Below are 23,673 nucleotides of genomic sequence, written 5' to 3'. Positions count from 1 at the left end.
AGTAAAAGAGAAAAAGAGCAGATGAGTGAATTGGTCATGCAGCTAAAAAACAAAAAACTAAAAAAGGAACAAATTAAAAATCCTCAGTTAAACACCAAAAAAGAAACTCAAAGGAGAGATTATTAGAATTTAAAGTTTAAAAGAACCAAGCTAGTTTTAATGGCAAAATAAAGTAGATAAACCATTGGTTGATTTTTTAAAAGGGAAGAAGAAAAGCAAAATAGAAGTTCAAAAATGAAAAGGGTAAACACATAAACAATGAAGATGAAATTTTAAAAAGTGTTATAAACTATTTTGCCCAATTATATGACAATAAAATTGATAATCTAAATTAAATGGATGAATGTTTACAAAATTAGAATTGCCCGGATTAATAAAAGAAGAAATAGAATACTTAAGTAGCCTCGACTTAGAAAAAGAAATTGAATAAGGTATAAATGAGCTCCCTAAGGAAAAAAAAAAAGACCAGGTCGATTTGCAAGTGAATTCTACCAAACATTTAAAGACCAATTAATTCCATTACTATACAGACTTTTTAAAAATAGGTAAAGGAGTGCTACCAAATTCCTTCTATGACACAAATATGGTTTTGGTACCTAAACCAGAGAGAGCAAAACCAAAGAACTATAGAAAAATTTCCCTAACAAATGTCGATGCAAAAACTTTAAATAAAATACTAGCAAGGAGATTACGGTAACATACCACAAAGATTAAAACACTATGACCAGGTTAGATTTATACCAGAAATGTACATCTGATTCAATGTTAGGAAAACTATAAACATTACAAAAAATCATGCTCATATCAGCAGATGCAGAAAAGGCTTTTGACAAAGTTCCTATTAAAAACACTACAAAGCATAGGAATCAATAGAGCTTTTGTTAAAATGATAAGTACTGAACTAAAACCAAGCACTATCTGTAATGAGGGTAAACTAGAAACCTTCCCAGTAAAATTAGGGGTGCAGCAAGGATATCTATTATCACTATTATTGTTTAATGTTGTACTAGAAATGCCAACTATAGCAATAATACAAGAAAAAGAAATTTAAGGGATAAAGAATAGGGAATAAAAGGGGGAAAAAAATCACTTTTTGCAGATGATATGGTGGTATACTTAGAGAATCAACTAAAACACTAGTTGAAACAGTTAACAATTTTAGCAAAATTCTAAGATTTAAAATAAACCCACATAAATCATCTGCATTTCTACATATTACCAACACAACTTGATAGGAAGAATTAGAGAAATTCCATTTAAATACTGCAAACAGTATGAAATAACTGGGAATTTACCTGCCAAGACACACCCAGGAATTATATGAACACAATTACAAAATACTTGTTTAGACATCTAAATAATTGGAGCAATATTAATTGTTCATGAGTAAGCCAAGCTAATATAATAAAAATTACAATGTTGCCTAAAAATAATTTATTTATCAGGTGCGATGACAGTTAATCAAAGAATTATAGAGCTTAAAAAATTTCATGTGGAGGAAAAAAGGTCAAGAATGGCAAGAGAATCAGTGGGGGAAAAAAAAATGAAGGAAGGCAGCCTAGCAGTATCACATCTCAGATTGTATTACAAAGAGGTAATCAAAACAATCAGGTACTAGCTGATTGGTCAGTGGAATAGATTAGGTACACAGTATTCAGAAATAAATGACCACAGTGGCCTTGTATTTCCCAAAGAACCAAGCTATTGGGGCAAGAACTCTCTGTTTAACAAATTCTGCTGGGAAAACTGGAAAGCAGTCTGGCAGAAACTAGGAATAGACCAAACTCTCATACCATATACCATGATAAGATTAAAATAGGTACATGATTTAGGCACAAAGGGTGATATGATATAAACAGATTAGAGGACCATGGAAAAAAATTGGATCTATGGATGAGGGAAATTTTATGATTAAACCAGAGATAAAGATGATCATGGGAAATATAATGGATAATTTTGATTACATGAAATTCAAAAGGGGTTGCACAAACAAAATCAGTGCAGCCACAGTTAGACTACAGGAAACTGAGGAAAGAATTTACCTCAAGTTTCTCTGATAAAGGTCTCATTTCTCAAATATATAGGATACTGAACCAAATTTATAAAAATACGAGCCATTCCCCAATTGATAAATGGGCAAAGGATATGAACAAGGAGCTTTCAGAATGAGAAATTAAAGCTATCAATAATTATATGAAAAAATACATATGTAAGAATGGTGACCATCACGTCTCCTGACTTTTAGGTCATAACTGAACTAAAAGTTAATGCACAGGATCAAGAATGTGATAGTAACCTAAAAAAAAAATTGCTCCCATGGACCGCTAAGGCCCAACTAAGAGCTAGTTTTGACTTACTAAATGGATATTTATATTTATAGGCTGTAAGTTGCCAGTCTCTACGTTGAAACTGGTGTAGGGCAGCTCTCCTTGTGGTGGCCAAGAACTAGAAATTGAAGGGGTGCCCTTCAATTGGGAAATGGCTGAACAAGTTGTAATATATGAATGTAATGGAATACTATTGTGCTATAAGAAATGATGAACAGGCAGACTTCAGAAAAACCTGGAAAGACATATATAAACTGATGCTGAGTGAAGTGAGCAGAACCAGAACATTGTACACGGTAACAGCCACAATGTGCGATGACTGATTTTGATAGACTTAGCCCTTCTCAGCAATGCAAGGACCTAAAACGGTTCCAGAGGACTTGTGATGGAAAATGCCATCCACATCCAGAGAAAGAACTATGGAGTCTGAATGAAGAGCAGAACACACTATTTTCTTTTTGTTTGTTTGTTTTTCTTTCTCATGGTTTCTCCTATTCATTATAATTCTTCTATACAACATGACTAACGTGAAAATATGTTTATTATGAATGTATATGTAGAGCCTATATCAGATTGCAGGCCGTCTTGGGGAGGGAGGGTAAGAAAATTTTAAACTTATGGAAGAGAATGTTGAAAACTGAAGATAAATAAATTAACTAATAAAAAAAAAGAAATTAGTGTAGGAATTTATATTGTAAGCCCGAGTAGGGTTTGTAGTAGTAATACCTTTAGTCTCTTATGCTTAAAGTATTTGGAGTGAAATAGAGAACAAGTCTTTTCAGCACTTCCTAGAAAAATTTTAGAACAAAAAATTTTTTTGCTTTAGTTATTTTAGCCATCTTCCATATTAATGGCAAAAATTATATGACCGTAGCAAAGGTGTTTTTCATTACCTAGTTTTTATGCGAATTAAGTATTCCAATAGGATACTATACCCTGATAAAAAGAATTAATGTCCAGTGGTTACTTATAAATATTAAATAGAATAATACTACCCTAGGGATTCAACATGTGATATTCTAATGTGTTTTATTTATGGTATTGTTTTGTCTCTTCTTAAAGAATCTTTTTTTAGAATATGATAAACAAGCAGAGCAATTGGACATGGAAAAGGAGCGAGCAAATAATTTCGAACATCAGATAGAAGACCTTACAAGACAATTAAAGAATTCAGGTTCTCAGGTAATTGAAATTGATTACTTGTGGATATGCTAATTAACACATGCTTATTGATTTTAATAAAGACACATATTACTAAAAATATTAATGTATAACTTTTTAAAAATTCTAAATTTTTTCCTGAGAAAGTTTGAAACACAGCAATAATTATTAATGGAATTATCAAGTAAATTTTCCATATGTCAACAATTCTTATTCACAGGATAGATTTATAGATGTCTTTGCCATTGTCTCAGTCTTTTTTCTTTAATATATCATGCTTAGAAACAGTTACTCATGGAGTACAATTGAGTATGTATTTTTCCTTTTCTTCCAACAGAAAAAGCACTATGTTTTCATTTTGATTGACAAGTAACCAAAAGAAATAAACATATAATCATGGATTTTATGTGTCTATAGTTTATATCTGTTCTGTTTGTTACATCTTAAGAATGAGATAATTTCTTTTTAGGAATTTTTTTTTCTGATTGAGGGAAATGGGTATGAAACATAGCAACAGTTGGTAAATATTTTTAAACAAAGCCTTCCAAATGTGAATAGCTGCATAGGTGAGGAATAAGTTCACTTTAGGGAACTGAATAAATATTTTTATAGTTGATTGAATATTTCTTTTGTAAAACCTATAATTATTGGCTACCATTTATGTTGGATTTTACTATAAAATTATGTGTGTGTGTGTGTGTGTGTGTGTGTGTGTAATTACAGATACAGGTTACTTGTACCTTCACTGTGTTGAATACTCTGAGTTATCAATACTTAATCCTGCAGAATGTATTCAGTGTTTTCTTTAAGAAAACTTCTTTCATCAGATATAGACAAGATTAAATGCCAGTAGAATACAAAAATTTCAATTACTAATCAAAGTTTTTTTTTAATTTCCTGCTGTATGCAGGCACTGTGCTAACAAGAAAATGAGGGTGGTAGGTGGAATACAAAGGGGTATAAGACAGAATCCATGCCTTTAAGAACTTTATAATCTAGTTGAAAATAATACTCGGACATGTAACTGTGATTTCATTATTGCTAAATTAGAATAAAGATGAAAAGAAGATAGGGAACACAATTAAGGCAACTCTATTTTGACCTGTTTTTAAAGTTGTTGATGCTGGAAAATGGGAAATGGATTAAAGAGTAGACATTGACACAGCCTGTGATAGTTTTATAAGTTTAACAGTATAATTCAGTGGCCATGAGGGGAAACCCAAAGACCATAGAAACCACCTCAGTCAGCAATCACTCTGTCTCTTTTCCAAGCAAAGAGAGATGCCAGCCAAGGGCAAAAATGGTTTGGAGGAACATAAACTTATTTGTAACATCTTGTAGAAGAAGATAATAAAAGATTCTTGGAAAATGATAAGTAGCACCTACCTAAAACAATCTGCAGACATTATATGTAATGGGGATATGCTAGATGCATTTCCAATAAGTTTGAGGGTGAAACAGGAATGTCCATTATAACCTCTATTCAATTTGTTACTTAGAAATGTTAGCTTTAGCAATAAGAGAAGAAAAAGAAATTAAAAGAATTAGAATAGGCAAAGAAGAAACTAAGTTATCACTCTTTGCAGATAAAATGATGATTTACTTAGAGAATCCTAGAGCATCAAGTAAAAAACTACCTGAAATAATAAACAACTTTAGCAAAGTTGCAGGATATGAAATAAAAACACATAAATCCTCGGCATTCCTTTATATTACTAACAAAGCCCAACAGCAAGAGATAGAAAGAGAAATTCCATTTAAAGTTGCTGTAGACACTAAAATATTTGGGAGTCTACTTGCCAAGACAAACCCAGAACTATATGAACACAATTGCAAAACGCTTTTCACACAAATAAAGTGAGATCTAAATAAATGGAAAAACATCAGTTGCTTATGGTTAGGCCAAGCTAATATAATAAAAATGACAATCCTTACCTAAATTAATTTACTTATTTAGTGCCATACCAAAAAATTATAGAGCTAGATAAACTAATAACAGAATTCATCTGGAAGAACAAAAGGTCCAGGATATCAAGGGAATTAATGAAAAGAAATGCTAGGGAAGGTGGCCTAACCATACTGGATATCAAACTGTATTATAAAGCAGCAGTCATCAAAACTACCTGGTACTGGCTAAGAAACAGAGTCATGGATCAGTGGAATAGGTTAGGTACACAAGATGCAGTAGTCAGTGACTATAGTAATCTACTCTTAGATAAACCCAGAGTCCAGCTTCTGGGATAAGATCTCACTATTTCACAAAAACTGGGAAAACTGGAAAATAGTATGGCAGAAACTGGGCATGGACCAATATCTTACACTGTATACCAAAATAAAGTCAAAATGGGTTCATGATTTATGAATAAAGGCTGATACCATAAGCAGTTTGGGAGAGCAGGGAATAGTTTACCTGTCTGATTTATGGAAAAGGGACAAATTTATGACCAAACAAGAGATAGAGAGCATTACAAAATGCAAAATGGATAATTTTGATTACATTAAATTGAAAAGTTTTTGTACAGAGCCAATGCACTCAAGATTAGGAGGAAAGCAGAAAATTGGGAAAGAATTTTTACAACCAGTGTCTGTCTGATAAAGGCTTCATCTCTCAAATATATGGGGAACAGAGTCAAATTTATAAAAATAGAAGTCATTCCCCAGTTGAGAAATGGTCAAAGGATATGAACAGGCAGTTTGCAGAGGAAGAAATTAAAGATATCTATAGGCATATGAAAAAATGCTCTAAATCACTATTGATTAGAGAAATGCAAATCAGAACAACCCTTAGGTACCACATGTCTCCTGTCAGATTGGCTAACATGACAGAACAGGAAAATTATAAATGCTGGAGAAGATGTGGGAAAATTGGAACACATTGCATTGTTGATGGAGTTGTGAACTGATTCAGCCATTCAGGAGAGCAATTTGGAACTATACCCAAAAGGCTATAAAAATGTGCATACTCTTTGACCCAGCAATACCACTTCTAGGGCTGTATCCCAAAGAGGCCATACAAGTGGGAAAAGGACCCGTATGTGCAAAAATATTTATAGCAGCTCTTTTTGTGGTGGCAAAGAATTGGAAATCAGGGATTCCCATCAATTGGGGAATGGCTAAACAAGTTGTGGTATATGAATGTAATGGAATATTGTTATGCTATAAGAAATGAGGAGCAGATGGACTTCATAATAACCTGGAAAGACCTGTCTGATCTGATGCTGAGTGACGGGAGCAGAACCAGGAGAACATTATACACAACCACAGATATATGAGCTATGCACATCCAGAGTCTGAATGCAGTTTGAGGCAAATATTTGCTTTTTTTTTTTGGTTTTGTTTCTTCTTTCTCATGGCTCATTCCATTGGTTATATGTTTAATGTGAAAGTATATGTAGAACCTATATCGGATTACATGCTCTCTTGGGGGAAGAAAGGGAGGGGGAGAAAACTTGGAACTCAAAAACTTGTGGAACTAAGTGTTGTAAACTAAAAATAAAAAAGAAATTTTAAAAAAGGGGGAAAAAAAGAGTACCTAGTTTTCAGATTTTGCTGTCTTGTTGAGTAGACAACCTATAGATAGAACTGGTCCACCACTACAAATGTCTAAGAAAGATATGTCAGATATACCATGACCTGGCCCCAGAATTGAACAGGAGAAAGACTGGGCTGAATTCATTTGGAAAATTGTAACGTGCTTTTTAGTGACCTCAAAACTTCTCTGTGAAACAAAGGCCTAGATTTTTTTCATCAGTATTCTTACAGTGATGTTACATGGCTATAAGTCAGATCCAGTTCCCTTTTTGTTGTACCATGCTAACTCTTCTGTCATACTAGGTCACTTGTAGGGTTTATAGTAGCCCTCACTCTTTCTTCCTGATATAAGGTTATCAACAGTGACATTTTTATAATTATATTTTATTGTATTTTATACTTTAGAATTGGTTATGAAATTTTGACCTTAAAGAGCAGAATGGTTTTACTTTTCAAGCTTCTAATCATTTCCCACCCCCTCCTGTTGCTGATGTCACTTTTTTGGGGAGGGGAGTGGAGTTGGGGACTAGGTCTTCCTAGCTTGCCCAAGTTTGAAGTGCCGCAGTCATTCATGAGCCTGTACCTGCTGCTCTTCAGCAAAGAAGCTTTGACCTGCTCTGTGTCCAACTTGGGCCACTTTGTCTTTTCTTAGGCAACATCACATTTTAAAGAAATACTTCTTGATTCACAGTACTGAGTAATTTGTCATTTTAGTGTGACAAGCTGAGCTCTGATAATGAAGATCTCCTAGCTCGTATTGAAACTCTTCAGTCTAATGCCAAGCTATTAGAAGCCCAGATTTTGGAAGTCCAAAGAGCCAAGGTCATAGTGGACAAAGAATTAGAAACTGAAAAATTTCAGAAAGAGCAAAAGATAAAGGTAAGTGTGCATTTATATTTTGTTATTCTCATTTTACTTAATTGGCAATTTAAGGGAATTCTGTAGACACAATATTCTTGGATTTCAGTAAGATATTTGACAGTCTCTTATTATATCCGTTTCAATTCAGCAAACACTTAGACATGCAAACATTTATTAAGTGCCTTCTATATGCCAAGTACTGACGATGCAAAGACAATAATTAAATAGATCTTACTCTCAAAGAGCTTATATTTTAATGGGGAAGATAAATATGTGTGTATAGGTATATACAAGAATAGATTTAAGGTTACTTGGGACCATGGCAGGCTTTAGCAGCTGAGTAGAATCAAGAAAGTCCTCATGTAGAAGGTGATACTTAATCTAAGCTTTGAAAGAAACTAGGAATTAAAAGAAGTGTGGTAAGGAGAGAATGAATTCTAGACCTTGAGGACAGCCTGTGCAAAGGCACAGAGATGGGAAATGGAATAGCTTGTATGAGAAATAGCAATAAGACTACTCAGTTGGACGATAAAGTTCATAAAGACAAGTAATGTATAATAAGCCTAGAAAGGTAATGTAATGTCCTGTATCCTTGTGGACAAGATGAAGAAATATGGTGTTAACTGGATTAATAATTGGTTCAACAATCTTACATAATAGTGATATTGGATCACTACATATTATCCTGGAAGTCTCTAGTGGCATGCTACAGGGTCTTGTCTTTCACCCTTTTTGTTTAGCATTTTTATCAGTGATTTTAAATGATGGCATTAATTGGCATATATCTTCAAAAAATGTTACAGTGACAAATAGGTAGAACTAGAATCCAACAAATGTCTTGACGAGCTGGAACAATTGACCAAACCAAGTAATAAAAATTATTAATAATAAATGTAAAGTCCACCAGGTTCAAAAACTTAGCTGTACTAGTACAAGCTTGGGGGACATTTGGAAAGATAATGGTTCATAAGCAAAAAAAAAATGTGAATTACATGACAAATTTGAGTCAGTAGTATAATGTGTCAGCCATAAAAATCTAATATGACCTATACAATTATAGCACACAGGAGAAAGGAGATTAGAACTGATAGTTGTTTCTTTAAATATTTGAAAATCTGTCATGTCTCCAAGAGACAGTCTACATTCTTTAAAGCTCCAAAGTGTAAGAACTAGATAGAAGTTAATGGGCTGCTGATTTCAGCTCACTATAAGGAAGAACTTAGTAATAATTAGAGGTATCCAAAAATGGAACAGGTTTCTTAAAATATTATGGTCCCTATTATTAGAGTCATTCAGATTTGTCAGTGATATTGTTGAGAATAATGTGTAAATTAAGCTTTAGACTAGATGACCTCTGAACTTGTTCTCTTCTAGTTTTAAGATTCTCTGATTCTGTGTGGTGAGCTAAATGTTTATGAATTATTTAAATGAAAGAAAGGCTCTCTGAGAAAATGATCAGCACATATAAAATGGCACTCATCAAGTCTTGAATATTTGCTGACTCTTGATTTTCATGTAAGGGATCTGATTTTATATAGTTGAAGGCAAGAAATTAAGAAGCTGGCAATAATATTCACCAGATCCAGATTAGTTTAAACATAGATCAGAAGGTTTGTATAAAGTATCATAAGGTAAAGAGGTAGCATGTGGTATAGTGGATAAAGAACTGGCCTTGGAGCCAGGACATAATGGCTGTGTGAACCTTGTCCAATCATTTGAGCTGTTAGTGTCCTAGGTAACTCTCCAAGCCTGTAAGTTACAGAAAAAGTGCCAGCTTGCATTGGTAGAGGGAGTTTCCTCATCTGGAAGTCCTTTATACCAGGGCTGTCTAACCTTCGGTTATCTTAGGGCCGCATTAAAATAAAATAATTTTTCAAGGGCCGCACCCAGAATAAAAAGTACAGTGCACTAATAGAAAGTAGGGGAACGCACATTATCAATCCGACAGGCGAAGGCATGAAGCATGAAAGCAAACACAAAACAGCAAAGCCACAACACAACCAGTATAAAGGTAGGTGCATACTGACTAGTCAGAATCGTACAAACGGAATGCATCCCACAGATCGATTGAAAATTCCATGCAATATGTTCCATCTGTAGTACTGCTTAAAAACACCAAAGAAATTAACACGCGAGATTATTAATGATGGAATTAAAAAATCTAATAACATATTCCATGCAAATTATTATTTTTTCACTCACGAAAATTAAAACCCACAGATGGGCCCCATAAAATCGCATTGCGGGCCGCATTTTGGATAGCCCTGCTTTTATACCACTGAAATCACAGGTCCTATCTACCATGAGGTAACTTCGTTTGGGTAACTTTGTTGCAAATGCTTTTTTAATGTTTTGTTCTAATTTTTAGGAGCATACTAATACTTTAAAGGAACTTGAAGAGCTTCAGGTACAACTTCAGAAAGAGAAGAAACATCTTCAGAAAACCATGCAAGAGTTAGAGATGGTTAGGAAGGTAAATTGCCCATTTAGTTAAATTTTGTAAGCCAATTGTTCACAGTACCAAATTGCTCCTAATAGTTTGAGGAGAAACATGTTAGAAGCTTTTTTAAAGTTTTTAAATTATTACGTTGTGTAAAATTAGTAATTTCTAAAATAGTACCCTCATAAAAATGAGAGAATTAGTGCACACTCTGAAAGCATCTACCTTCTTGTAAGAATCCTGCCCCTTTGATAATTTTCCCAATTTTGAGACCTTATGTAACTTACACATTTGTTAGAATGCATAGAAATCTTATTAATTTTTTTCTTTTGTGAACAATTATCGTGAAAGGGAAAAACTTCTTTATTGTCAATTTTCAAATTGTGAACGTATAACTTACCTATATTTGAAAAGATATGAATAACAATGGAAAACCCTATAAGAGTCACAGAATTTAATAATAATTAAGAGAAATATTTAGGAGAGAATTATTTTGTGCATGTAAAAGAACAAAAGAAGTAATGTTAAACTAGAATAAATCTAAGAAAAGCGATGGAGAAATTAAAACTAGGTAAATAAGAATTAGCCTTTGGTTTAGGTATCAATATATAAAATAATTCCTCTTTTATTGAAGTTTTATGTTCTGTGCTGATAATTTTTTTTTAATAATTAAAACAATTTTGAACTGATTTGGAATTTTGTTGTGGATCTTCTATATACGAAATATGCAGGATGCTCAGCAAACTACATTGATGGACATGGAAATAGCTGATTATGAACGTTTAGTGAAAGAACTGAATCAAAAAATTACTGATAAGAACAGCAGAATCGAAGATTTAGAACAAGAAATTAAAATTTCTAAACAAAAACAAGAAAACCTACAGGAGGAAATGAGTGAGTAAAATGTAAACTCACTTCTCTCTTTACTTATAACTTGAAAGCATACCATGCAAGAATTGGCTGAAGGGAACAGGTGATGTTGGAAAGACATGTTAAATCTGGAGAAGACCTGAGAGGAACTTGGCTGCTCTCTCCAAGTATCTGAAGGCTGTCAAGTGGGAGAAGTATTCAACTGTTGATCCAAATTCTGTCCTTGGTAGCTGGTAGGTCAAGGTGAAACTGGTTTTATCTCTTTGTGAGGCAAAGTTTCCTGATACTTAGAGCTACCCCAGAATGCATCCCCCATCATTAGAATCAGATTAGATGACTGCTTTTCAGGATTTTATTAATTAGAGTCATTCTTAAAGTAATAGTTGAAATAAATTACTTGAGTCCCTTTAAACTCTGCAGTTCTATTATTTTTATCAATTGATTCTTTCAGTTTTCAACATTTCAACTTGCTCAGGGGATGGGAGATCAAACACTATTCATGTTTCAGCGTTTGCCTACTACGTGCATAACATACTACGAAAGATGCAAGAAATGGTACATGTGAATGTAAGAAACTTAACAGTACAGCTAGAGACACAAGACCTGCATTAGTGAAAAAGTAAACTGCAGTGCAGAGTAGAATAAGATCGAAGCTAAACTGAAGAATACTGAAAATATATGATATAGGAGCCCAAAGAATTGGAGAGATCAGAATTTATTAAAATGTTTGAGACCTTCACTCACAGAAGGTGGATCTTGAACTGGAAAGTAAAGAGAGTATGTTGTAAGTAAAGTTGTGGAGGAAGAAATGAACACAGTGTGTTTGAAAGACACTGTAGAGAAGACTGATTTGGTTGGAATTGTACAGAGTTCATGCTAAGAAGTAGTGGTGGGAAATGAGATGGGAAAAGCATGGGAAATAAGAATGGAAAAGTGTGTTTAGTCAGGCCAAATTGTAGAGGGCCTTGAATGCCAGCATGAGGAATTTGCCTTTCTTTGTATAAGTAATTGGGATTTTTTAAGCCTTTGAAGGTTTTTGTGCAGGAAAAAAGTGATATAATTAGTAGTAGAGTGTGAGAGAAATGAGACCTTAGAAATCATCTAGTTCAGAAATGAAATCACTTTTAGGAATAGTTATCTGATGGCAGATAATAGGCAGAGAGAAATAGTGAAGACAGAAAAGAAGTTTGAAAAAACTGTTACACTAAATCAAACATGAGATGATGCAGTTCTGTACTTAAAGTGGTAGAAGTGGGAAAAGGAAGGAGGTAAAAGATGTAGGATTGGAAAACAGCAGTAAATCTTAAGTTACATCTACATAACCTAGAATTTGAAATGTAGCTGAGGAATGAATATACACTTAGAAATTCATGTTTATTACATATAGTGCCATTGTATACCTTTCACATCTTTGGGGGTAGCATAAGCTATTCCAACCATATGAATACGACTTCGTAAAATTAATTATCAAAAGATATTTTCACAGAGCAATTACAGCAATAAAATGTAAAAGCTACAAAAGAAAGGCAGCAAATAAGTGCTGTAACCTCTGCTTAACTCATTAGTCACAGTTTAATTTCTATGGTTCTTATTAGCATTTCAGAATAAGAAAGTTTTTTTGTCTTTGAAAAGTTGTAATTTGTTTTATAGCAAATTATCCCTTTCATTTTAAACTAAAATTCAACTTAAAGTAACTCACGAAATACTCTTTATTTTTGGTTTCTAAAACTTGTTTTTCTTATACTAGGTTCACTTCAGTCTTCAATGCAACAAGCTGAGGATAAAAACACCAGAATCAAGCAGCTACTAGTAAAAACCAAAAAAGAACTAGCAGATTCAAAACAAGCAGTATGTTGATTTCTTGACTTCGTATTTTAATAGCCTTTATAACCTATTTGTTAACTCTTAGCTAATTAACCAAAATTTTCATTCTTTAGGAAACCAATCAACTTATACTGCAGTCATCTTTAAAAGGTGAACTAGAAGCAAGCCAGCAGCAAGTTGAAGTCTATAAAGTAAGATTCTTTTAAATAATAAATTTTTTCATTGGAAAGTAAGGTGATTTGTGCATATTTCTAAATAGTCACATTCTATTAAGCAAGATTCTTCAGTCTATAGAATGTGTGTCTTGATATAGTATCAGTGAATAATTGCTTAGCATGCAGTTAGGTTGTAGATACACCGCTTACAAAGAATTGAGATATCTCCATTAAAGAAAACGTTTGAAAAGCTACAATGATATCCTGTGCAAAACTAAATAAACATGTTTCCAAACTAATATTTTTCTTTGGTTATACGATATGGCTTTTGTTGATAGAGGGAATTTTTTGCTCATTAATTGTATGTACCAAGCTTCTCCCTCACCCCTACCACCCATTGTGAAGCCTAGCAGAATATCAGGTCTTGAAACTCCATAGAGAGTAACATGAATGATCGCTTAAATTGCATGGTCCTAGACCCAATAATGGATCTCCAGAGAAGAGGTTTTCCAGACCCATATCTAGAGGAATATGGTGAAGAAACAAATTTCACCAGTAAGAGAAGAACAGCTATTAAAAGTAGCTAGCAAGTTTATGTAAAGCAGAGCAGAGAGGAGAGAAAGATGGGTCAGAGGCAAGAGTATATATCTAAAGTCAGGGCTTTTGAAATCTTCTCAAGGGTATAGTTGGGAACTGCCAAAGGTGAGCAGGAAGGTCAAAGTTTCAGACAAAACCTTGAGGGTTTTTATTGTCTGAGGAGCCCAGGGATAAGCAGGCTTTAAGTTGGTCTGTAGTCAGAATGATCTAGGTTGAGGGGGGACAGTCATTAGTTCTTTGCAAGGCTGAAACCCAAGAAAGAAGAGTTCTCCTTTCTAGGAGAAGGGAGCATAGAAGGAGAGCATCTCTGCCATAGGCATGGAATTCCTACACCTGACATTATATGGAGAAGATTCTTAAAAGACTGACATATATCATTAATCTGATCTGTGTCATCTTAGAAATATTGATATAGCAACGAAAAGCAGGATTGGGACATGTTATTCCAAAAAAAAATCTGCTAGGCTAGAAGGAGCAACTAAGAATGAGCAAGGCTTTAATTCTTTCAGAGCTCACAGAAAGGACCAGGATTAGCATTTAGGAAACCTGCAACTGTGTAGCTTTAACATTTATTCATTATTTTGGTGCTTAGTAGCAAAATCCTTTAAAATGCCTAAAGCAAGGGATAAATAGTTTTCAGTAGCAGAGCAGGAGTGAAAAGGAAAATCAAATCCTTTATTACAGTTTAAGCTTGAATGTAAAGAAACTACAGCTCAGAGAGGAGGGAGGTGATAGCTTTAACAGACCACAAGAGAGCACCATTGAGCCCAGTTCTCTGCCTTGCTGCTGGAGTCTTGGAGACTGAGCCCCCGCACACTAAAATTTAATTTTTAATTATTAAGTTTAAAAGCAAAATGACAGGTTTTTGGTGTTTGAGGTAAACATTAAAATGTAACATCTGTACATAGGCAGCTAGTTTTTATCTATATAACTAGTATTTATTCTCCTGGGAAGTTTATTTCTTCTTGACCCAGGTTCCTTATTAGTAATAAATAACTAATTTTTAATTTACATTTCATTCACTTTTTAAATGAAGTATTTAAATGTTGTCATCTAGTTTAAGATGCATCTTTTTTATAACTATAGCTTGTTTTTAAAAAAAAAAAAAAGCTTTCCAAATGCCTTGGTGATTGAATCAGTTTAATCAATGAGAAATTGATTTACTACCAGTATTTTGAAACAAGAATATTTTTTCAGATTCAGTTAGCTGAAATAACATCAGAGAAACACAAAATCCAGGAACATCTGAGGACCTCTGTAGAGCAACACCAGCGCACTCTGAGTTCTTGCCACCAGAAAATCACAATTCTGCAAGAAGAGTGCAACACAGCTAAGGTACTTAATACAAAATAGAATTGACTTGCTACACAATATTTGTTATCTGTTGTTTCATAATTGCTCAAATGAATTTACTTACCTTTTTAGTGTGGAACCAAGTTACCTAAAGAAACCTTAGAATAAACCTAGATGGAAGCTATAAACGTAATTTTTGTCCTTCAAAACTTATTTTCTGTTATTAATAATCATAGTTATTATTCTAAATGATACGCCAGTTAACATTCTATAACAAAAATATATGAAAGGGGAATCCTTTATCATATGCTTGACGTAGCTAGCATTAACTCAGTGGACTTAGCCCTCCATTCTGTCAACGCCTTAAAAAGTAAAGGGTTATTCTGCCTAGTTGACAGAAGTGTCCATTATTGTGATGTTAAAAAGGAAAGTCAGAAGGCTTAAAGAATAAGAATAGTTTTGCATTGAGCCTTAGCTGTGATGCAAAACTGTTGAATCCCAAAAGATTGTTCAAAAAATGATAAAACATTTAAGTAGGGGAATGGAATTTGTTTTGTTTGATTCTTTCAAATGAAGGATCATCACGACTGGCATGTAGTAAATTCTAAATAAATGCTTAATGGTAGGTTGATTTCTTTTCATTCTTAGATTCCTGCTGATGACCAAATATTTATCTGAGAAGCAGTTCAAATGCTGAGACTCTGTCTGAAATACTTAACTTTTCTGTTCCATGGAACTCTGTAGAAAAGACTATAATTTTGAGTGCTATATTTAGACTATAATTAGTCAAGGGAGTTTCCACACTTATTCTTTGGTCCAAGGAGTTCTCCATCCTGGTTAGGTCACAAGTCTGGACCAAAAAAAATTAGTCTTAGTGCCAGTAATTTGAAAGAAATGCATTTCCTTTAGAGTGATTCCTAACAAGCAGAAAATAAAAACCAAGTCATTTTCTGTTCTGTTTGTTGTTTTTCATCTCTTTCTTCCTTTATCATATCTTTTTTCAGGAGCAAAAAAAAGCTTATTAGGAGCAGACACCCTGTAATCTCTTTCTGTTGAAAAAAAAATAGGTAAAACAAATTACATTTCATGCCAACAGTTTATTTAGAAGAAGCATTTTCCAAACACAGAAGGCCTAATGTGAATGCTGTTTTTATAGGTGAAAACTAGTGAGTAAGGTTTCCCTATCATCTTGGCTATTTTGGAAGAACACCGAATGACTCAAATGCAGCCCAATTATGAACTGACATTTGAATAACATGTCCATGTAAATGACTGTGAAGAATCAGTTTGTTTAAATAGAAAACTGTAAACACATCCTATGCTATTTTCTACTTGAGCCTTATTTTGCTGTTTCCATTTTTAATAGTTTTACCAGTTTTATTTGCAAAATAGGCGTTGGAATGGGTCTAATAAAAGTTGTGGTAGAGTTCATTACTTGTTTGATTGAAAGTAGAACATGTGTTCTCTTTTAGTTCACAAAACTGATTCTATTATATTCAGGTATAGATACAACTAGTGCTCAAATAGTACCAAAAAGAGTGAGCCGTCAATTCCATAGAAAGGTTATATCTGTGGACTAAAAATTTGCAAAGTTTCCCTTGGAATCCACTACAGATTTCTGTTATATAATCACAACTGGGCCCTCACTGGCAAGGCAAATCTTCCAAATTTATTTACTGTCCTCCTTAACACAGCAGTTTTTCCAAACCTTTTCATCTCTCCTCAAACCTTCTGTTGCTCCTCTTCCTGTCACCCTCTTGGCTGAGAACCTGGCCTCATATTTTATTGAAAAATGGAAGCCATTTGCTGAGAGATCCGTTTTATCCCCACTTCCTCATCTCCATTCAGATCGATTCCCTCACTGATCTCCTTCACTGCTGTCTCACATGAAGAAAATTGTCCTTTTCCTTACTAAGACAAACCCCTCTATATCCATCCCATTTTCTCTAGCATATTGCCACCTCTATTGTCCCCACTCTCACTTATTTGCATTCTCTCCCTAACTAACGGCTGGTTCCCTGAGGCAAACAAACACAGTCGAATCTTCCTTATCTTCAGAGAAGCCTCACATAATCTATCCATCTCCAGTAGCTATTGTAGCACCTCCTTTCGTGACTAAACTTCTTGAGAAGGCCATCTACAATCCAGCTCTCTTCTTCCTCTTATTTTCTAACCACAGTCTGTTTCTGACCTCATCACTTAACTGAAATTGTTGACTCCAAAGTTACCAGTGGTCTAACTGACAAATTTAATTAACAAGTTGACAGCATTTTCTCATCCTTTGACCTCTCTTTGTCATCGACTGTTGATTACCCTCTTTTCTTTGATATTCTTATTCTCTCTAGGTTATCATGGTCCTGCTCTCTCCCCATTTTCCTTCCATCTATCTGATTACTCCTCCATATTTCTTGCTAGATCTTCATCTAAATAACAACCACTAACTGGATATCCTCCAAGCCTCTGTTCTGGGCCCTCTTCTCTTCTCCCTTTGTAGGATTTTGCTTGGTAATGTTATCAGCTCTTGTATATTCAGTTTATAATTTCTATGTAGATGATTCTCAGATGTATTTTTCTAGCCCTGGCCTCTCTCCTAATCTCTAGTCTCACATCTTCAACTGCCTATTAGACATCTCAACTGGATGTCTCCTAGATATCTTAAACTCAGCACATCCAAAACTGAATTCATTATCTTTCCTCCAAAACCCTCCCTTTTACCTAATTTCCCTATTACTGTCAGAGGTACCACAATCCTCTCAGTCACTTGGGCTTTCAACGTAGGATTCTCCTTGACTCCTCACTCTCCCCATTCCCCACCAGTATCTGTTGCCACATCCCATCAATTCTGTCTTCGTGAAATCTCTCATTTACCTTCATACCTTCTCTCTTCTGACACTGCTTCCACCCTGACGCTGCAGGCCCTCCTCACCTCAAGTAGGCACTACTGCAGCAGCCTCCTGGCTGATTTCCCCACCTCATTCCATTTTTCCACTCAACTATCAGAGTCAGCTTCCTAAAGCACAGATCTGACTGTGTCACCTCTCCCTAACATTCAATAAACTCCAGTAGCTACCTCTTATTTCCAGGATCAGATACGGAATCTTCTGTTTGGCTCTTACCGTCCTTCATTACTAAGCCCTTTGCTACCTTTTCAGTTTCTTACACTTTACTCCCCTCCATGTACTCTGTAATCCAATGACATTGGCCTCCATGCTCTCCCTTGCACAGGATACTTGATCTTCTAATTTCTGCAAGAAGCCTTTCTCTATCATCTTTAACACTAGTGCATTCTTTCTGAGATTTTCTCCAGTTTACATTTATATATCTCACTTGTACAAAGTCCTTTGCATGTTGTCTCCCTCATTAGATTGTGAGTTGCTTGAGGAAATTTTTCCCTTCTTTTTATGTCCCATATACTTAACACAATACCTGGCACATACAAGGCACTTAATCCTTCTTGACTTGACTTAAACTTAAGCCACTGTGTTCTGGGAATTAAATTATTATTGTGGTTATTTCTCATCTACCCATTATCCCTCTCCGTATCCTATAACAAATTGGTTAATTTCCCAGTGTTGTAATGAATTTCTCTGGAAAAGAAGTACAGTAGTAACACTGAATTGTTTGGACTGGACCTGTGATTTTATTGGTAGGAACTCCTGGTAAGGAAACTCCCTCTACTAATGCAGCTCAATACCTAGTCTGTAATTCATAATCTTAGAAAGCTTCTTAACTTAGAGAGTGTTAAGTTTGACAGCCAGAATGTCATCAGTAAGACTTGAACCTAGGCCTTCCTTATACCAAAGCTGGCTCTCTATCTGGTACACTACTCTGCCTCTCATATTAGCATTGTGACAGCATTGAATAATATCAATAAAATCCTGAAGACTGAAAAATAATGTATTAAGCCTATAGATATTAAATTAAGTTAACAGTGTGTGAAACATAGAATGTTAGCACTGGAAGGAACCTTAGAAATCACATCCATCAACCCCTTTATTTTGTAGATGGCGAAACTGAAACCCAAAGAGGTTAAGTGATCATCAGAAGTCAAGGCCATCATAAGAAGACACGAACTCCTCTTTCAGAGAACATGTGTCTTGTATAAGCTTAAGAAAACTAAAGCCCAACGTAAATCTTGCATTAGAACTTCATAAAAATTGATTCAGAGGATAGGAGAATTTCTTTCCCTGTCTGCACCCTACCTTATATGTTTTTTTCCTCTCTGCACATAAACCCCTTCAATACAAAATACAAAAGGAGCTGATATGTTGTATTTGAGACTAAAATGTGTTTCTTTTAAATATTATAGGCAGAACAAGCTGCTATTACCTCTGAATTTGAAAGCTACAAAGTCCGAGTTCATAATGTTTTAAAACAACAAAAAAATAAATCTATGTCTCAGAGTGAAACAGAAGGAGCAAAACAAGAAAGGTAATTTTTTTTTCATCTTTGCTATGAAAGTAATTACTATCAACAAAGACAAATGAAATGTTGCATAAAATCCTTGCAATTTAAGAAAGTATGACCAAATGTTAACATTAACAAAAAATCCATTTCCTCTTACTTTCCAAGTATGCAAGTCAAATTCTAAAATAAAAGGGATGGACAAGGTTCTTTTGAACAATGTAATATATTTCTTTTTATTCTGAAGTTTTATATATATACATTTTAGATGAATCGAGGGCATCCTCAATGAGTATTCATAAGCAACAAGCTGGTTTTCATAAGTGGTTCTCACCATGGACCACATCTTTACCATCTCACAATTAAATGAAAAATACAGAGAATATAAGAATCCATTGTGTTCATTGTTTTGTGATAATGAAAAAAAAATTGAGTCATTAGTAGGACATAACACATCCTTAACAGTAAGGTGTCCTGTCCATACATCAAGATCATTCAGAAGTTATTGGATGACATAACAAAAAATACCCTCTTCAATGACCCTGTGATCATTAACATCAGGCAAGGCATAAAACAAGGCAATAAATGCTCACCAGAGGTATTCACCACTGCAATGGAAGAGATCCATGGCAAAGTCCAGGTTGAAGAGGGATTCTCTATGGATGGTGAGGTTTTCTTAATGTTCCTTGTTAGAGATGACATTGTACTGATTCTCTTCAAAGCCCAAAACATTGCATAGTCTACTGAAATTACAAAGAATTTTTACTGACTCCAAGCTTCACACGAAAGCAAAGGCCTATCTTTTCAGTACTAATATTGCTATATGTCAGGGAGACATGGAATAGCAGCAGTACCTCCAAAGATGAGTTTCACAACAAGGGGCGATAGAGAAACAGATGGTGGTTGTGAGCAGGTTGCTGCAAAGAACTAGTGAAGAACTTTGAAGGAGAATAGAAGTAAAGAATATCATCAGGGGATTGTATGGCAAGAAAAAAGAAAAGATAGTCTAGTGAAAGAGCAAGAGTTAACAGATTGACATCCATGGTGGCCCACTAGAGTGTTCACAATGTCAGGAGAAAGCAAGAAAGCTTACAGAATGTTGGATGGACCCATCTAATCCACCCACCCACTCACCCCTAGGTCTGCCCTATGGCAACTATTAGGAAGAGTAAGATAGGCATGGATAGTTTTCAGTCTCTGTCCTTGGAGGGAACTCCCAATCAAGAGATCACAGGTATGTTTGAGTATTTGGGAGTGGTATTACAAGATAGCTATCTGAAAGGGAGACAGATTGCCCAGCTCACACACACCTACTACAGCAAAATCCTGAAGTTCATGCCAGACTTAATAATGATCAAAAAATCCAATAAGAAACTAGTTTCTTTTTAAAATAATAATTTATTGTTTTCATTTTCAAATTACAGATATTTTAAAATTAATCTGACCCTCCTACTTATCTTCCTCCCCTCTTATCCCCATAGAGTAAACTTTAAAAAAAACAAAACAAAACATGAAAAACACATCTCTCTATAAACATATCTACATAGTCTGGCAAAAACAAATTCCCACATTAGCCATGTCTACAAAAGTATTTCTCTTTCTCCATTTTAAGTTCATCACCTCTTTGTCAAGAGGTAAATGGCATGATCTGTATTCATTCTTTCAGAATCATGGTTTATCATTGTGTTGATCAGAGTTCTAAATAGTTTGTTTTTCTCTATAATGTTATCAGTGTATTTTTTTTCAAGTTCTGTTCACTTCACTTTGCATCTGTTTATAAAGGTCTTCCCAGTTTTTTTTTCTGAAATTGCCCATTTCATTATTTCCTCGACACAATATTTTTGTTTAGCCGTTCCTCAACAAGAGGAGATCCCTTTTATTTCCAATTTGTGACTACCACAAAAAGAGTTGTTACAAATATTTTTGTGTCTAGAGATACTTTTCCTCTTTATTTCTTTGGAGCATTGACCTACTAGTTGTGATATAGCTGGGTCAAAAGTTTTTTGGGTTTTTTTATGATTTTTTTTAATTTATTTAATATGTTTAGTTTTCAGCATTGATTTTCACAAGAGTTTGAATTACAAATTTTCTCCCCATTTCTACCCTCCCCCCCACTCCAAGATGGCGTATATTCTGATTGCCCTGTTCCCCAGTCAGCCCTCCGTTCTGTCACCCCACTCCCCTCCCATCCCCTTTTCCCTTCCTTTCTTGTAGGGAAAGATAAATTTCTACGCCCCATTGCCTGGGTATCTTATTTTCTAGTTGCATGCAAAAACTTTTTTTTTGTTGTTTTTGAACATCTTTTTTTAAAACTTTGAGTTCCAAATTCTCTCCCCTCTTCCCTTCCCACCCACCCTCCCTAAGAAGTCAAGCAGTTCAACATAGGCCACATGGGTATCATTATGTATAACCCTTCCACAATACTCATGTTGTAAAAGACTAACTATATTTTGCTCCTTCCTAACCTATCCCCCTTTATTGAATTTTCTCCCTTGACCCTGTCCCCTTTCGAAAGTGTTTGTTTTTGATTACCTCCACCCCCAACTGCCCTCCCTTCTATCATCCCACCCTTTTTTTTTTATCTTCTTCCTTCTTCTTTCCTGTGGGGTAAGATACCCAATTGAGTATGTATGGTGTTCCTTCCTCAGGTCAAATCTGATGAGAGCAAGATTCACTCATCCCCCCCCCCTCACCTGCCTTCTCTTCTCTTCCTACAGAACTGCTTTTTCTTGCCACTTTTATGTGAGATAATTTACCCCATTCTATCTCTCCCTATCTCCCTCTCTCAATATATTCCTCTCTCATCCCTTAATTTTATTTTATTTCTTTTAGATATCTTCCCTTCATATTCAACTCACCCTGTGCCCGCTCGCGCACGCGCTCTCTCTCTCTCTTTCTCTCTCTCTCTCTAAATATATATATATATATATATATACACACACATATATATATGTGTACGTATATATATGTATAAGTCAATGTGTATGTATGTATATATGTATGTGTGTGTATATATGTATATATATGTGTGTGTGTGTATATATATGCATATTCCCTTCAGCTACCCAAATACTGAGGTCTCATGAATCATACACATCATCTTTCCATGTAGGAATGTAAACAAAACAGTTCAACTTTAGTAAGTCCCTTGCAATTTCTTTTTCTTCTTCTTTGTCTTGATTACCTTTTCATGCTTCTCTTGATTCTTGTGTTTGAAAGTCAGATTTTCTGTTCAGCTCTGGTCTTTTCACTGAGAAAGCTTGAAAGTCCTCTATTTTATTGAAAGTCCATATTTTGCCTTGGAGCATGATACTCAGTTTTGCTGGGTAGGTGATTCTTGGTTTTAATCCTAGCTCCATTGACCTCCGGAATATTGCCAAGCCCTTCGATCTCTTAATGTAGAAGCTGCCGGATCTTGGGTTATTCTGATTGTGTTTCCACAATACTCAAATTGATTGTTTCTGGCTGCTTACAGCAGACCACTGAAGAAAATACTACCTTAAAAATTAGATTGGAGCAAGTGCAAGCTAGTGACTTGATGAGAAATTAAGATATTATCAAACAGAAGCAAAGGAATGAAAAAGTGGAAGACAATGTGAAATATCTCATTGGAAAAACCACTCACCTAGAAAATAGATCCAGGAGAGATAATTTAAAAATTATTGGACTACTTGAAAGCCATGATCAAAAAAAGAGCCTAAATATCATCTTTCAAGAAATTATCAAGGAGAACTGCCCTGATATTCTAGAGCCGGAGGGCAAAATAGAAATTGAAAGAATCCGCCGATCGCCTCCTCAAATAGATCCCAAAAAGAGAGAGTTCAACTGGGTTGTCTGTTACTCTGTGTCTTGGCTCAGCTCCCTAGCTCTGAAGTTCATTTGATGCTGTTCTTCTCACCTCTTCCTTATTGTTTTTTGGACTCTTAGACAACCAATTATGAGAAATAACAAGTTCTTTTCCCTCCTTCCTATACTAGGGTATTCCTTTTACTCTCCCTTTTCTTTCCCCTTTTCAAGCCCTCTGAACAAAACCAATGCATCCCAGGTTTGTTCTTTTTCTTATTTTAGCTCCCTTTATACCCTTTGAAGATATTCAGGTTTTAAAGAGACACTTGTTTCTTCTTCCCAAAGTGGTCTTTTGGATCTCCTTTTCCATTTGGCTAATTCTGCCTTTCAAGGCATTCTTCTCCTCATTGGCTTTTTGGAGCTC

At 34.9% G+C, this 23,673-nt stretch overlaps 1 protein-coding gene across 1 annotated transcript in view; it reads left to right on the top strand.

Annotated features, from left to right (window-relative positions):
- The window catches only part of GCC2 (GRIP and coiled-coil domain containing 2), a 54,962-nt gene that overhangs the window by 15,962 nt on the left and 15,327 nt on the right, over nucleotides 1–23,673 (top strand). Inside the window, exons 10-17 of the mRNA XM_036754258.1 lie at nucleotides 3,390–3,509; nucleotides 7,734–7,898; nucleotides 10,249–10,353; nucleotides 11,052–11,214; nucleotides 12,938–13,038; nucleotides 13,128–13,205; nucleotides 14,964–15,101; nucleotides 19,369–19,490. Coding sequence (XP_036610153.1) covers nucleotides 3,390–3,509; nucleotides 7,734–7,898; nucleotides 10,249–10,353; nucleotides 11,052–11,214; nucleotides 12,938–13,038; nucleotides 13,128–13,205; nucleotides 14,964–15,101; nucleotides 19,369–19,490 — 992 coding nt within the window. The remainder of the gene's footprint in view (nucleotides 1–3,389; nucleotides 3,510–7,733; nucleotides 7,899–10,248; nucleotides 10,354–11,051; nucleotides 11,215–12,937; nucleotides 13,039–13,127; nucleotides 13,206–14,963; nucleotides 15,102–19,368; nucleotides 19,491–23,673) is intronic.

The sequence above is a fragment of the Trichosurus vulpecula genome, chromosome 4 (genome assembly GCF_011100635.1).
Source record: "Trichosurus vulpecula isolate mTriVul1 chromosome 4, mTriVul1.pri, whole genome shotgun sequence".
Taxonomy (NCBI): domain Eukaryota; kingdom Metazoa; phylum Chordata; class Mammalia; order Diprotodontia; family Phalangeridae; genus Trichosurus; species Trichosurus vulpecula.
The sequence above is the reverse complement of the archived record's forward strand: the minus strand, read 5'-3'. Positions and strand labels throughout refer to the sequence as shown.